Genomic DNA, 15,751 nt, shown 5'->3' with positions numbered 1-15,751 from the left:
CCACACCCTACAGGGAGATGGATGTGGAGAAAAGAAGGTCAAGGGGTGACATGATAGCCATGTTTAAATATTTGAAGGGATCTAATATTGGAGATAGAACAGGCTTGTTTTCTATTGCTCCAGAGACTAGGACAAGGAGTAATGGATTCAAGGTGCAGGAAAAGAGATTTCACCTAAACATTAGGCAGAACTTTCTGACAGTAAGGGTTGTTCAACAGTGAAATACACTGTTGCACTTGTATCACTTTGTAACTACGGTCATGTAGGAAAGTGAATTTAAAGTAACATTTCAGAGTTGCTGATCTCTTTGTGAATGGATGCATTGTATCCGAAGTGCACATTCACCCATTATCCCTGTCCATAAAGTTGTACAGATCTGAGAACAGTATTTGCAAACGTTATTATTATTATTATTATTTATTTAATTTGTATAATCGCTTCCCATCCTCATAAGGGTATCCGGCGGTGAACAAATATCATCTCACTAAAACATCAACAGGAGCGGTCGTACAAATATAAACACATAGGCTCCATCCCATAAAATAGCTTAAAACTCATAAAACAGCAAAAAACCATAATACATAATAAAAGGCGTCCGACCCCAATTCTAAAAACCTACCCCCATGGGGATGGCAGGACCTCCTCAATATGAGGGGATTCCTTGATGTAACTGCCCCAGGCGGGCAGGGCAGTAAGGGGGCAACGCCATGTCAGCAGCTGGACACTCCAAAGCGCCCGTGGAACCAACATTGAAGTCTTACAGGCCCCAAGCTGAACTCACGTTCCAGGTCCCGCAGAGGGCCCGGATAGTCTGGAGGGAAGGGTGTTCCACCAGGCCGGGGCCAGTGCCAGTAGCGTCCTGGCCCGCCGTGGAGGCCAGCCAAGCATCATAGAGGGGCCGGGGCCAACCAGCCAGTTGGCCTCTGCAGAGCGCAGAGGCCGAAGTTGGGACATATGGGGTGATGCTGGGTCCCGGAAGGTACGAGGGTCCCAGGTCACAAGCTAAAGCCTTAGAAGGTCAAAACCCACACCTTGAAGATGATTCGGAATTCAACCGGGAGCTACCGCAGCTGTCGCAACACAGGCTGGATGTGTTCTCTTGAAGGCGCCTCCTGTGGAGCAGGCGCAAGCTGCCGCATGTTGGACCAGTTTTAACTTCCGAATCAAACGCAAGGGAAGGCCGGGCGCATAGCGAAGTTGCTACATAATAGTCCGTAGCCTGCGAGGTGACCGCTGCGGCTGGACTTCACAGTGGCCAGATTCTGCTCTGGGAGAGGAAGGGAGCCAACCGCCCATGGCCTCAAGATGGAAAAATGCAGTCCGGGTTGTAGGCAGCCACCTGGGTTCTCCATTGAGAGAGAGACGAAATCCAGGTGGGACCCCCCCGTGATCTGCGAACAGAGGTGGGGTCGGGCGCCTAATGAGCACCCTCCCACACCGGGCGGCTGGAAATCCTCCTAACCTTCACCCCCCTCCGCGGTCTAGCCAGAGTGATCCTCCGCCTTCGATGGATTCTAAAGTTGCAACCTGCTCATGCTGCAATCCAACCAGCTACCGCCTTCCAAACAATGTTGAGAGCCGCAGGGCTGCAAACCGCCTCTCCATCAACAGAATGAGCTGAGTGTCATCAAAGCATACATTGATGACAGATCAGCCCAAAGTCTCCGCACTCAATCTGAGCAAGTGGTTGCATATAGATACAGTTAAATAATAGCTGGATAGCACGCGCTCCCTCCGCGGTACTCCGCACTGAAGCGCTGGCAACCTCCAACAGTTGCTTCATCCCCTCAAGCATTCATTAACTTCTGCTGACTCCGTCCCGTCCCGAGAGAAACGCAGGCAATCCACTGGAAGGACAGTGCCCCGCATCTTCCGGAAGCTGCCGCAGGGCGCAGTGGGTCAAAAGGTCGTGATTCACTCATATCAAACGCCGCGTAAGATCTTAACAAACCAGCAGCCGCCCGATCCGCCTGGTCGAAGCTTGGCATACGGAGCGGTGCATCTGTGATGGCTTTACAAAGAGCAGTTCCCGTCCCATGCCCAGCACGGAAGCCGGACTGGAAGTGGGTCGAAGCCGATAGCGCCATCCAGGAAAACCCTCGAAGCTGCTCCAACACCACTTCTCCACCTTACTCTTCCCCAGAAACGAAAGATTCGAAGACGGGGCGGTAATTGGCCAGATCACCTGGATCTAAACAAATGGTCTTTTCAAGAGTGGGCTGACCACTGCCTCCTTCAACCCATATCCCCGCGAAAGACCCCTTGCTCAAGGGGAGCTCTTTGATGATGTTCAACAGATCGGGGTCGTAGCTCCGCCCGGCAAGCTTTTATAAGCCAGGAGGGGCACGGATCCAGGAGTGATCAGGTAGTAGGTCTAACAGCAGCTAAGGCCCTTGCCAACAGCTGCTTCGGAGAGCAGGGGAGAACTGGGCCAAACTTTGGGCCCGAAGACTCCGCAAGGGAGCCTCCAGTTCAACTAATTGTAGATAACGCGTATGGAAGGTCCCGGGCGCGCAACGTGGCTTTATCTGCAAAAGCTCATGAATGCCTCATGAAGCTACAGCCAATCGAATGATTTGTAGACCCCTTCCGATAAGGAGGTCAAAGACCCACTATGAAATGGGGCCAATTGGCGCCGGGCGGAGCTAGCAGACGAAGGGAGGGAGGAGAAGAAAAGCCCTCTTCGCCTCCTTCGGCTGGCTACATCTCCATAGGCCTCCTCATAAACGCCCCTATAAAGATGTTCGCGATACATCGTCAGCTGTAGATTTCCGCCACACTCGCTTCTAGTCGCCTAAGCATCCGTTTCATATGGCGAAGCCCCTGGGTATACCTAAGGAGCCTGCCGTAACACGGGGGCGAAGAGGACGCCGGGGAGCAACAATCTCGGCTTTTGGCATCGGAGAGCCAGGGAGTTCCAGTCCTCCAACCTGCCTCATCGAGTGTGCCGGCTGGTTCAGGGTCCCGTAGAGCATTCAGGAAACCAATCGATCCATAAAGTCTCCGCGCGGGCATAAATCAGCCCCTCGGCTTCAGATCGGGTTTATGCTGGCAGGGAAAGCCATCCGGAATCCTTCAAGGCGAATGGTCAGACCATGGCATTCTATCCGTAGAGGATATGAATCTCATATTAACCCCCCCAAACCAAAGACCAAATCCATGCTGTACGTGCCCGGCCTCATGAGTGGGGTTTCAGAACTTACCAAGTGAGAGGCTCTTAGTTCGCCATGGATGACACCAGGTCCGCAGCCACTGTACATGAGGTATGGTGTCGGCATGGACATTAAAGTCCCCAGAACAATAAGAGACTGGGGAACCACAAATGCCCAGTCCCGCCACCACCTTCCAGCAGCCGCTAGCAGGCTGTCCCCTGGTGCGCTTAGGGCTTAATCCGGTACACCAGGAGGACCTACGCCATCCCTCTCCACGTGCGCCAACCACTCTAGTTTCCACACCACTCCATGCCGGGCAATCTCTGGGATGGGGTCACGCCCTGAAGGGAATGGTGGAATCACGGATGAACATCGCCACACCTCCGCCCTGTAACGTGTCGTGGCTGGTGGAGGGCATCGCCAACCCGGGTGGCGCGGATTACCAAGCGCTTAAGCTTCATTTGCTCACCCTCATCGCGACTCCAGGTTTCCCAGTGATACAAGCCCGAGGTCCATCTGTTGGGCTTCGAAAGATAATCTCGAGCACAGCCAGGTTTTATTGTTGATGGACCTGGCATTGATCAGCACTGCATCGCTTAACGAAGCAGAGTAACCCTGAACTCTGCTACCGCTGCCTCTTTGGGATAGGGTCGGAGGTCAGAAGGCTAACGGAAAGCATGACCGTGATCTTGTCTGCTCTTCTCATCATATGGCGCCTACCGCTAGTATCTACCTCTTCTGGGTCTCCCTATCAATACCGGGATCCCTCCTGCCCCAAAGTAGGTGCCCCTGCATTGTTCAGTCCAGCTTCTCCCTGTAAAACCTATAGGCCTCCGCTAACTACTACCACACCAGGCAGGCAGACCAACAGGAGTGGTCTGTCCTCAGGCAGGGCTGAGCAGGCTCGGCTGCCTTTGGGCTGCTGGCAGGAACTTCCTGCTTGGGTAGCTGCCAGGCCCCACCCCCTGCAGGTGTTCCCAATAATGGGGTGGGTGGGGAAGGACTCTCACCTCCCTTCCCAGTGGCAGGCAGGCTGTGCTCATCCCGGGTGGGACTTCTGCTTGGCAGGCAGGCAGGCAGGCAGACCAATAGGGAGTGGTCTGTCCCAGGCAGGGCTGAGCAGGCTGGCTGCCTTGTGCTGCTAAGGTGGAACTCCTGCCAGCTGCCAGGCCCCACCCCTGCAGGTGTTCCTAATGGGGAAGTGGGTGGGGAAGGACTCCTCACTCCTTCCCAGTGGCAGCAGGCTGCAGCTCTCACCCCTGGGACTTCTGCTTCTGGCAGGCAGGCAGGCAGGCAGACCAACAGGAGTGGTCTTCATCCCAGGTGCAGGGCTGAGCAGGCTGGCTAGCCTTGGGCTGGGGCTGGTGGAACTCCTGTTGTAGCTGCCAGGCCCCACCCCCCTGCAGGTGTTCCCACGTAGTGCCGGGGTGGGTGGGAAGGACTCTCACTCCCTTCCCAGTGGCAGCAGGCATGCAGCCTCACCCGGGTGGACCTTCTGCTTGGCAGGTAGGCAGGCAGGCAGACCAATAGGAGGGTCTGTCCCAGGCAGGGCTGAGCAGGCTGGCTGCCTTGGCCAAGTTGGTGGAACCTCCCATTGCTAGCTGCCAGGCCCCACCCCTGCAGGTGTTCCCAATGGGGTGGGTGGGAAGGACTCTCACTCCCTTCCCAGTGGCAGCATGGTGCTCACCCGGTGGAGACTCCCTGCTTGGCAGGCAGGCAGGCAGGTGGGCAGACCAACAGGGAGGGTCTGTCCCAGGCAGTTTGCTACTGAGCAGGCTGGCTGTCTTTGGCTGCTGGTGGAACTCCCACAGAAGCTGCTGCAGGCCCCCCACCCCCCTGCAGGTAAATTCCCAATGTGGGTGGGTGAAGGACTCCCTACTCCTTCCCAGTGGCAGCAGGCTGCAGCTCACCTGGTGGGACTTCTGCTTGGCAGGCAGGCAGGCAGGCAGACCAACAGGAGGGTCTGTCCCAGGCAGGGCTGAGCAGGCTGGCTGCCTTGGGCTGCTGGTGGAACTCCTGTTGTAGCTGCCAGGCCCCACCCCCTGCAGGTGTTCCCAATGGGGTGGGTGGGGAAGGACTCTCACTCCTTCCCAGTGGCAGCAGGCTGAATGGAAGTATCTTTTTGGTCACTGCTATCAGACTCTGCTCTATTGCCATGTTCCTCTTCCTTATCTACAGTAGTGGGTGTCTGCACTCCATTAGGTAGTGAAAAAAACCAGGGTAAAACTATCAATGTCATTGGTATCTCCCATCTCAATAATACATGAAGAAAAATACAGCATTGATAAGAGTGAGAAAGCCTCCAACCTCATCAGTTTAAACGGTATAAGATAAAAGAAACTCACATCAGGGAATTTGCAAGGTTTTTATCTACCCTTATCAATTTTGCCAAAGACCAGAGTGAAATAAATCCACAATGAAATAAATTTTGGGGGGTCAAGCTGGGCAACAGAAAAAGTGAAGTTATATCCTGTCAGTTGTCCTAGGTGTGGGGCAGTGTCAGTCAAGGCAGGCGCCTCTTCTCCTGAACTACCTGGAGTGGGTGGGACAACATTTGCAGTGACATCCTACACAGACCTATTTGCTCTTATAAGCTCATTGACTTCAATGGAGTGACAAGCATGTTATTCTGCTTGGGAATGTACTGCTAAAATGGGGAAAACAACTTGCAATCAGTGGTCAGTGTTTATTAATGAAATTGATCATTATGAAATGCTCGAACATACACATGTAATTTCAGTCCTGATAATTGTTAAAGCCCCAGGCCTGTGGTTAACATTAAGTAATGGTAATATCTGAGACATAGATCTTTTCTCACAGTAGTGCTCTGTTTTGTCTGTTTGCTGTTTGCTTTCAGTATTTGCTTTCCAGCCCCCTCATCCCTTTTCTCAAAGACAGCAAATAAGGTAAACATTTAGTCTAAATGCTCCTACATTATATTTGTTGTAAGAAAATTAACTACTAAAACAGCAAACAAGCTCCGGCAGCAAAGAAAATATTGATCTGATCCACCATCCATGCTATAGCCAGAAAGAGGGCACTGTTTAAGTTTGAATTTGGTTCTTGTTTTCTTCAGATGAATGGCCAGCCAGAGTACCTATGGGTTGAAAAAAGAATGCAGGCTCATGTAGGACGTGTCCGTGATGTGGAGCTTCTAACAGGTCTGGATTTCTACCAAGGGAGCAAACAGCCCCTTTCTGATATTCTGCAACTAAAAACATTTCTGCCAACATTTGAAACTCTTATTTACTGAGTATGTGTCACTTGAGAATAAAGGAACATCTGGAAAAATAAGTTTGCTTTTGGTGTTATCGATTTTGCTGAACGTGTGATTGGTGTTTGGAATATGCTGCCACAGGAGGTGGTGATGGCCACTAACCTGGATAGCTTTAAAAAAGGGCTTGGGCAGATTTATGGAGGAGAAGTCAATCTATGGCTACCAATCTTGATCCTCCTTGATCTCAGATTGCAAATGCCTTAGCAGACCAGGTGCTCAGGAGCAGCAGCAGCAGAAGGCCATTGCTTTCACATCCTGCATGTGAGCTCCCAAAGGCACCTGGTGGGCCACTGCAAGTAGCAGAATGCTGGACTAGATGGACTCTGGTCTGATCCAGCAGGCTAGTTCTTATGTTCTTATGTTCTCAGGTTGAACAAAGACTTAGAAATACATGATCACTATCTGGGTTAAATATTTTAGGAAATCTTGGGATTCCCAGGTTGGAAGTTTCCATTTAACAAGCTTTTGCTCTGTGCTTATGTAAAATAAACTAGTGTCTAACAGGAGCTTCGTTTTTCTGTTAGTATTGGCAAAGAAAATTCTGCAGGGTTAATTTGCAGTTCATCTGGATGGAAGATTTTTGCATTTCCTAACTTGGACTGTCCCCGCTGCTTAGTCACATTATAGGGATGAAGTGCTCTTTGCTTAACATACTTCTCAGCCAATTATATTGAGTTGTGTTCTGGCAAGGAATTTGTTTTTTGGGGAATGATTTTTTTGGGGAATGAACGTGAATGATTATGGCAAATCCTAGTTTCTGGAAGTGAAATGCTTGGTAACTACTACTTTGCCTACTTCAAATGCATCAGATATTAAAATATCGTAGTTAATAGACAGTTTTATATTAGTACATTGGGCTTAGAGAGCTGGCATTTAATCTTTCCAAAATAGTTTTATGTATATACTGGTGTTACTAAAATCTGTGTCTAGAACATGAGCATGAGGCAATCGCAAGCACAGCCATATACAGTGAATGGGCAAATATTATAAATACTTGTCTGGGGCTAGATCCAGAGGTGGGATTCAGAGGGTTCGCAACAGTTCGCTAGAATCTGTAGCTAACTTTTTTCTAGTTCGCAGAACCAGTTGTTACCAGCCTGATCTCTCTGCCCCCCCCCTTAAAACCCAGGCTCTTAAAGGGAAAGGACCTTTCCTCTTAAGAGGACCTTTCCTTTTAAGAGCCCTAAGGGAGGGACCGAGGCCAGCCTGGAGCTTACCAGGTAGGAGGGGGAGGGATACTTCCAGGTCCTACCAGGTGCCTGAGACTGAAGCAGAGCCTCCTAACATGATTAGGAGTGGGAATGGCGGTGGAGGCATGACCCGGACTGTTGGAGGCCAGGCAGGAGCCTTCCCTCTCCCCTCAAGCACTCCAAAAGGCCAGCTGAGCCCCTGAGGGGCCAGCAGAAGGCTTCCCTCTGCCCCAACCACCCCAAAGGGCCATCTGGTGCCTTGTGGGGGCTGGCAGAAGCCTTCCCTCTCCCCCCAACCACCCCAAAAGGCCATCTGGTGCCTTGTGGGGGCTGGCAGAAGCCTTCCCTCTCCCCCCAACCACCCCAAAAGGCCATCTGGTGCCTTGGGGGGCTGGCAGAAGCCTTCCCTCTCCTGCTTCTCCCCGCAAAAGGCCAGCTGGGCCCTTGGCCGACAGAAGCCTTCCCTCCCCCCCAACCTCCCTAAAAACCAGCTGCACCCCTGGGGGGGGGGTGGCAGAAGCTTTCCCTCTCCCCCCACCACCCCAAAAGGCCAGCTGGGCCCTTGGGGGGTGGCAGAAGTCTTCCCTCTCCCCCCAATCACCTCTCCCCCCAATCATCCCATGAGGATCTGTGTGGATCTGTGTTTTCCAAGCAGGTTTTTGCACCACTGTGGCATCACATGGCATGGGATGCGTGATTGTTATGTTCAGACACATGACCGGGGGGCATAAGCTGTGATGTGCTGGTGATTTTGGGGTGATCAAGTACAAAAATCAGGAGGATCCATGAGGATCCATGTGTTTTAACTACATTTTTGTGCCACTGTAGTGGCACAGAGCACGGGATGCAGGATTATTGTGTTCAGACATGTGGCTAATGGCTGGAGTTATGATGTCCTAGTGATTTTGGGAAGACAGTGCAAAAATCATGAGTATCTGTGTTTTTCAAGCAGGAGTTTTCATTAGTATTTTAAAACTCTTATAACAATCTAGTTTTGTACACTTCTTTTTTGTTCTTATTTATTAACTGTATGAAATAATAAACTACCTTTCGGTATATCTTTTTTTAACGGTCATTAGGTCAGCTAACTGGTCATTAAATTATTTGAATCCCACCACTGGAAGTTTGGAACCGGTTGTTAAATTATTTGAATCCCACCACTGGCTAGATCTAATGACTAAAAAGTATCCCCAAAATCAAGTAGGAGCTATCTAGTCTGTGTCAAGGGCGTTTTACCCACGGCCAATAAACCCCGGGGGGAAACCAGGATCATACATACCAGGATGTTCCTATCTCGATTTCTCCCTCCGCACGGCAGCCCATCAGAACGTTCAGGCCGGGAGGAAGAACTTACATAACCCCCGGTTCAGTTTCATTTTCCTTTCCGACATTGCCATGCATGCGCAAACTGTCCCATTTTTCCAATGTTCTGATTGGCTGCAGGCAGCGAGGCAGGAAAAATAAACCGGTCCATCTCCTGTGGTGTTTTCATGGGAGCGGAAGTAGTGCATTTTTAAAAAAGAACCGCCAATTTTATCGGTTTTTGAAAGGCATGGGATAAGGGAAATCTCACGGGGTGGGCCCTAGTTAGACCCGGAAGCCATGGCCAAACCGGGATGTTTCACCTCCTTATCCCAGAATTTATTGGCCATGGGGAAAACGCTGAGGATCAGCTAAAAAGAATTCCAGGCTGAATTCTGACCTGAAGTCAGTATTTGTGAACAGTCTCAGACAGGTCAGGAGATGCAGCCAAATGACTTCAGTACCGTCCATTGATCACTACCAATTAGCAATAAAAGCCTTATTTGATTATTGAGGTGCTTCCTGAGAGCATCATGTGATACAAAATATTAAAGGAGGGATGGCTTCTGCGTCTGTAACAGGGTAAATAAAGATTTTCTTAATAAGTCTTCCTCTTACCATTTCACCCCAAGTAAATGGTACTGACATGTATTCCTGCCCCCTCTCAAGTAATATTTGTCAAGGTTTTTTCTTTTCATATTGCCCATATACTTTTTTAAAACCATAACATTTTCCTGCTGTTTACCCTGATCATCCTGAGAAAGTTTCCTCCCTACTAAATTCAACAAGCAAGTCTAGCCATCATGACTGACTTTAGACATGTCTGGACTCAGATGGAAATTTCCAACAAACCTTCCCTGACTGCCACAATATAGTCCTCATTTCATAGGAACCTGGAAACTAATATGGATAGTATAATTGGGGCAGGACAAGAAGGTACCTGCCACAGGCACAACTTGAAATTGAAAGCAAAATGGACCTCATAAAATGAGGCATTGCGATGTAGAGGTTGGAATACTGGACTTTAAGAAAGCTGATAGGAAGAAAGGGGATTCCTTTGTAATGTGGTGCTGGAGAAGAGTTTTACAGATGCCATGGACAGACAAAAAGACAAATAAGTGGGGTCCAGATCAAATCAAGCCTGAACTGTCCCTAGAAACTAAAATGACTAATCCAAGGCTATCATACTTTGGTCACATTCTGAGTAGACAAAAGTCACTGGAAAGGACAATAATGCTAGAACAAGTTGAAGGCAGCTGGAAAATAGGAAAACCTAGTTGAATTGACTCCATAAAGGAAGCCATGGCCCTCAGTTTGAAAAACCAAAGAATGGACATTTTGGAAATCATTAATTCAAGGGGTCACCATAAGTTGGAAGTGACTCGATGGCAGTTAAAACACAAAAACATTCAAAGCCTGGTTCAAATCCCCACTCAGCCATCTCACTCACTGGGTAACTTTGGGCCAGTTATTCTGTCTCAGTCTGAGCTACCTCATAGTGTTGTCATTATTATTATTTATTATTATTTTATTAAATTTCTATACCGCCCTTCCCCGAAGGGCTCAGGGCGGTGTCCATCATTTAAATAACAGTTAAAATCCATTCCACCCCAATCCCAGTTAAAACCATATACAAATTATAAAATTCAAAGTCCCCATGGCGATTAATTGCTTAATTATATACTGTCAAAGTACACTGCACTGTACAGAGCAACATGTACAAAGGAGACAGGTCTTTTCTTTCTTCCTTGTGGAGATTACAATATAAATTTGGACAGCTGGGGGAGATATCAAAAGGGAGGGATATGATGGAAAAGACAGGGATCATGGGATAATCTAAGGGTTTGTTTATATTTTACAACAGACACAAATTGTGTTGGGAGTCCCCCAGCATGACTCACAACTACATGTATATACTGGGACTCACCTTTACAAAGCACTTCGTGAATGTCAAACCAGAAAATTAAATTTAGAAAAACCCTGTAAAATTAAAAACCTTAATTCCCCCAACTTGAGTTACTCCCATCTCCCCAACCTACCTCTGTCATCCTCTACTCAGAAAAACAATGCCCAATTATACAGTGCCAATTGCCACAGTGCACCCAGTTGCATAGTGGGGAACCTGCAAGGACTTGCAAAGACCCTTGCTTTGCTGCAGAATGTCCGGGCTCTATCTCTCTCACCTTCCGTGTGGCTTGGGTCAGCCCGTCTGTCAGAGGGCTGGCTGAACCAGGTGTATGAGAAGGCCAGAAGCCCACCAGGTATCATATTGGCACTTTTAAAGGTCATTCTGGCATTTTCTGTGATGTAAGTTTGGCTTAGAACGTGCGAGTGGCTCAAGGTCACCCAGACAGTTTCCAAGGCAAAATAGGGATTTGAGATCCTAGCCTCAAACTCTTAACTAGCACACCACTTTACTAGGATTTCTGATGCTGAACATTAGCAGCTAGACAGACATAGGGTGATGTAATGTAAGTCCCTAGTAGTAATATGTGCCACCAAAGTGGTTCCTAGCTTGGACCTGGCTCTGATAAGTCCTCTTCTACCTCCTAAAGGCCAAAATACCAGGCTCCTTGCTAGCTAAAGGGCCCTGTCCCCAACCTTTTACCAACAGAAACCAAGCCTGTTGTTGTTGTAGTTGATTAACAATGGCCACTGAGGGCATCACTTCTTAAAGCTACAGGTGCTCCATTTATAATTTTGGGGTTTTATAATTTCCCCAATAAAAAAAGATTTCAGATTTTTCTGCAAACCTGGGGTATTTTTCATCCTAGGAGGGGGGGGGGTAGCAGTGCTGATGCCAGGAATCATGCCAGTCCTAGGGGAAGAAGAATAAGAGGAAAGTTTGGATTTATACCCCGCCTTTCTCTCCTGTAAGAAGTCTCAAAGCAACTTACAAATTCCTTCCCCTCCTCTCCCCGCAAAAGACTCCTTGTGAAGTAGGTGGGGCTGAGAGAGTTCAGAATGAACTGTGACTGGCCCAAGGTCACCCAGCAGGCTTTATGTGGATGAGTGGGGAAACAAATCTAATTCACCAAATAAGAGTTTGCTGCTCATGTGGAGGAGTGGGGGATCAAACCCTGTTCTCCAGATTAGAGTCCACCTGTTCTTAACTATTATACCACACTGGCTGTCAGACACAGCACAGACACAAAGGTTAGGAAGCTGAGCAGGAGAGAGGGGGCAGTGGGGACAAGGGGTACCAGTTGAAATGTCTCTTCCTATACCTGCATCCAGTTTTGGTGGTGCCACTGCCTCTTCGAAGTGGCTCCATCACTCCAACAGTTTGGGGGCATTTTTCTGTAAATGTGTGGGGATTCGCCCAAGTTTAGGGGGGGGGGAATCCTTTATGTCACTGTGGCTCCAATCCATGGATTTAGATATCTGCAAATTGGGACACATCTGGAGTGCCATAGGTTTGCCACCACTGCCTTATAACAATCTAGTTTTGTACACTTCTTTTTTGTTCTTATTTAAGTATTAACTGTATGAAATAATAAGCTACCTTTCGGTATATCTTTTTTTATTCTTAAACCGGTCATTAGGTCAACTGGTCATTAAATTATTTGAATCCCACCACTGGAAGTTCTTTTTCAGATTTGCATTTGGACCAGAAATACTAGAATATGTACCCTAAGTGTAAGATAAATATAATATCAAAATCTGGGTCATCCCCAAGTTATGTGGATCACATATTCCTCAAAATAAAAATCAGCTAGAAATGTATTGGCTTTGGAAAATTATTCTATTTAAATTTTAATTCTGAAAGCCTAACACTCAGATCAGTTTTTAAAATAACAATTATTTGGTCAGATACTCTGAAAATACCACACCTGATCAAGCTGATACAGTCGCTCTACACCAACCAGGAAGCCACAGTGAGAATGGCACATGGGGACACAGACTGGTTCCAAATCGGCAAAGGTGTGTCCCATTATGGCTGGTCATTCTCTCACCCTACTTGTTCAAACCTTCTATGCCATGATCATCCGAAAATTCAGAGCTAGAAGATCTTCAAAAAATAGAAGTGCAAAATTGGAGCAGAAATATCAACAAAATCTTCGTTGACACAGATGACAACAACACTGTTACTTGCAGAGTAACGGTAGAGCCGATCTAAGGACAGTTGATAGTGAAGATCAAAACTGAAAGCAAAAAAATGAGCCTCCATCTCAATATGAAGAAAACAAACATCATGATGACAGCTAGCATAGATCGGCCCCAAATTAGCATTGACAATGAGGACATTGAGTGTGTCCAAGATTTCATCTTCCTAGGCTCAAAAATTGACTGTAATGGAGAAGTAACTTCTGAGATAAAGCGGAGAATAGCATTAGAAAATAGCACAATGCTGAGCATGGATAAAATTTGGAAAAGCAGAGACATCAGCATCAAAACCAAGCACAGGCTAGTCCAAGCCATCATCTTCCCCATAACCATGTATGGGTGTGAAAGCTGGACTATAAAGAAAGCTGACAGAAGAATAGACGCTTTTGAGTTGTGGTGTTGGTGAAAACGACTGCGCATACCATGGACAGCTAGGGTGACAAATGCAGAAGTCTTGAGACTCATAAAACCAGATTCATCACTAGAAGGGAAAATAACCAGGCTCAGACTTACATACTTTGGTCATGTGATGCGATCAAATTCACTAGAAAAATCTATGATACTCGGACTTGTCAATGGCGGGAGAAGACCTGGACGCCAAAGAACACGATGGCTAGATACCATAAAAGCTGATACAGGCATGAGCATCAACCAGCTGAAGGAAGCAGTACTCAATATAAAAATGTGGAAAGAGCTTCCATATCGGGTCACCAAGGGTTGAGAACGACTGAATGGATATCATCGTCATCATCTGAAAATACAGCCTGCTTCTATCCATGTTTGTTCAGACACTGAACAGACAATGTATTGTCGAAGGCTTTCACGGCCGGAATCACTTGGGTGCTGTGTGGTTTCCGGGCTGTATGGCCCCCCCCCCCCCCCCCCCCCCCCCCCCCCCTCCCTGCCGCCCCCCCCCCCCCCCCCCCCCCCCGCGTCTCCCCCCGCGGCCCCCCCCCCCCCCCCCCCCCCCCCCCCCCCCCCCCCCCCCCCCCCCCCCCACTCCCCCCCCCCCACCCCCCCCCCCCCCCCCACCCCCCCCCCCCCCCACCCCCCCCCCCCCCCACCCCCCCCCCCCCCCACCCCCCCCCCCCCCCACCCCCCCCCCCCCCCACCCCCCCCCCCCCCCACCCCCCCCCCCCCCCACCCCCCCCCCCCCCCACCCCCCCCCCCCCCCACCCCCCCCCCCCCCCACCCCCCCCCCCCCCCACCCCCCCCCCCCCCCACCCCCCCCCCCCCCCACCCCCCCCCCCCCCCACCCCCCCCCCCCCCCACCCCCCCCCCCCCCCACCCCCCCCCCCCCCCACCCCCCCCCCCCCCCACCCCCCCCCCCCCCCACCCCCCCCCCCCCCCACCCCCCCCCCCCCCCACCCCCCCCCCCCCCCACCCCCCCCCCCCCCCACCCCCCCCCCCCCCCACCCCCCCCCCCCCCCACCCCCCCCCCCCCCCACCCCCCCCCCCCCCCACCCCCCCCCCCCCCCACCCCCCCCCCCCCCCACCCCCCCCCCCCCCCACCCCCCCCCCCCCCCACCCCCCCCCCCCCCCACCCCCCCCCCCCCCCACCCCCCCCCCCCCCCACCCCCCCCCCCCCCCACCCCCCCCCCCCCCCACCCCCCCCCCCCCCCACCCCCCCCCCCCCCCACCCCCCCCCCCCCCCACCCCCCCCCCCCCCCACCCCCCCCCCCCCCCACCCCCCCCCCCCCCCACCCCCCCCCCCCCCCACCCCCCCCCCCCCCCACCCCCCCCCCCCCCCACCCCCCCCCCCCCCCACCCCCCCCCCCCCCCACCCCCCCCCCCCCCCACCCCCCCCCCCCCCCACCCCCCCCCCCCCCCACCCCCCCCCCCCCCCACCCCCCCCCCCCCCCACCCCCCCCCCCCCCCACCCCCCCCCCCCCCCACCCCCCCCCCCCCCCACCCCCCCCCCCCCCCACCCCCCCCCCCCCCCACCCCCCCCCCCCCCCACCCCCCCCCCCCCCCACCCCCCCCCCCCCCCACCCCCCCCCCCCCCCACCCCCCCCCCCCCCCACCCCCCCCCCCCCCCACCCCCCCCCCCCCCCACCCCCCCCCCCCCCCACCCCCCCCCCCCCCCACCCCCCCCCCCCCCCACCCCCCCCCCCCCCCACCCCCCCCCCCCCCCACCCCCCCCCCCCCCCACCCCCCCCCCCCCCCACCCCCCCCCCCCCCCACCCCCCCCCCCCCCCACCCCCCCCCCCCCCCACCCCCCCCCCCCCCCACCCCCCCCCCCCCCCACCCCCCCCCCCCCCCACCCCCCCCCCCCCCCACCCCCCCCCCCCCCCACCCCCCCCCCCCCCCACCCCCCCCCCCCCCCACCCCCCCCCCCCCCCACCCCCCCCCCCCCCCACCCCCCCCCCCCCCCACCCCCCCCCCCCCCCACCCCCCCCCCCCCCCACCCCCCCCCCCCCCCACCCCCCCCCCCCCCCACCCCCCCCCCCCCCCACCCCCCCCCCCCCCCACCCCCCCCCCCCCCCACCCCCCCCCCCCCCCACCCCCCCCCCCCCCCACCCCCCCCCCCCCCCACCCCCCCCCCCCCCCACCCCCCCCCCCCCCCACCCCCCCCCCCCCCCACCCCCCCCCCCCCCCACCCCCCCCCCCCCCCACCCCCCCCCCCCCCCACCCCCCCCCCCCCCCACCCCCCCCCCCCCCCACCCCCCCCCCCCCCCACCCCCCCCCCCCCCCACCCCCCCCCCCCCCCACCCCCCCCCCCC

At 53.4% G+C, this 15,751-nt stretch overlaps 1 protein-coding gene across 1 annotated transcript in view; it reads left to right on the top strand.

Moving 5' to 3' along the window:
* Positions 1-6,443, top strand: part of ENPP3 (ectonucleotide pyrophosphatase/phosphodiesterase 3) — a 90,439-nt gene extending 83,996 nt beyond the window's left edge. Inside the window, exon 25 of the mRNA XM_048490606.1 lies at positions 6,229-6,443. Within this exon, the coding sequence (XP_048346563.1) occupies positions 6,229-6,405 (177 nt within the window). The 3' untranslated portion in view covers positions 6,406-6,443. The remainder of the gene's footprint in view (positions 1-6,228) is intronic.
* Positions 6,444-15,751: the final 9,308 nt, after the last annotated feature.

The sequence above is a fragment of the Sphaerodactylus townsendi genome, linkage group LG01, assembly GCF_021028975.2.
Source record: "Sphaerodactylus townsendi isolate TG3544 linkage group LG01, MPM_Stown_v2.3, whole genome shotgun sequence".
In the NCBI taxonomy this organism is placed as follows: domain Eukaryota; kingdom Metazoa; phylum Chordata; class Lepidosauria; order Squamata; family Sphaerodactylidae; genus Sphaerodactylus; species Sphaerodactylus townsendi.
Note: the sequence above shows the minus strand (reverse complement) of the source record. Positions and strands in the feature narration are given on the sequence as shown.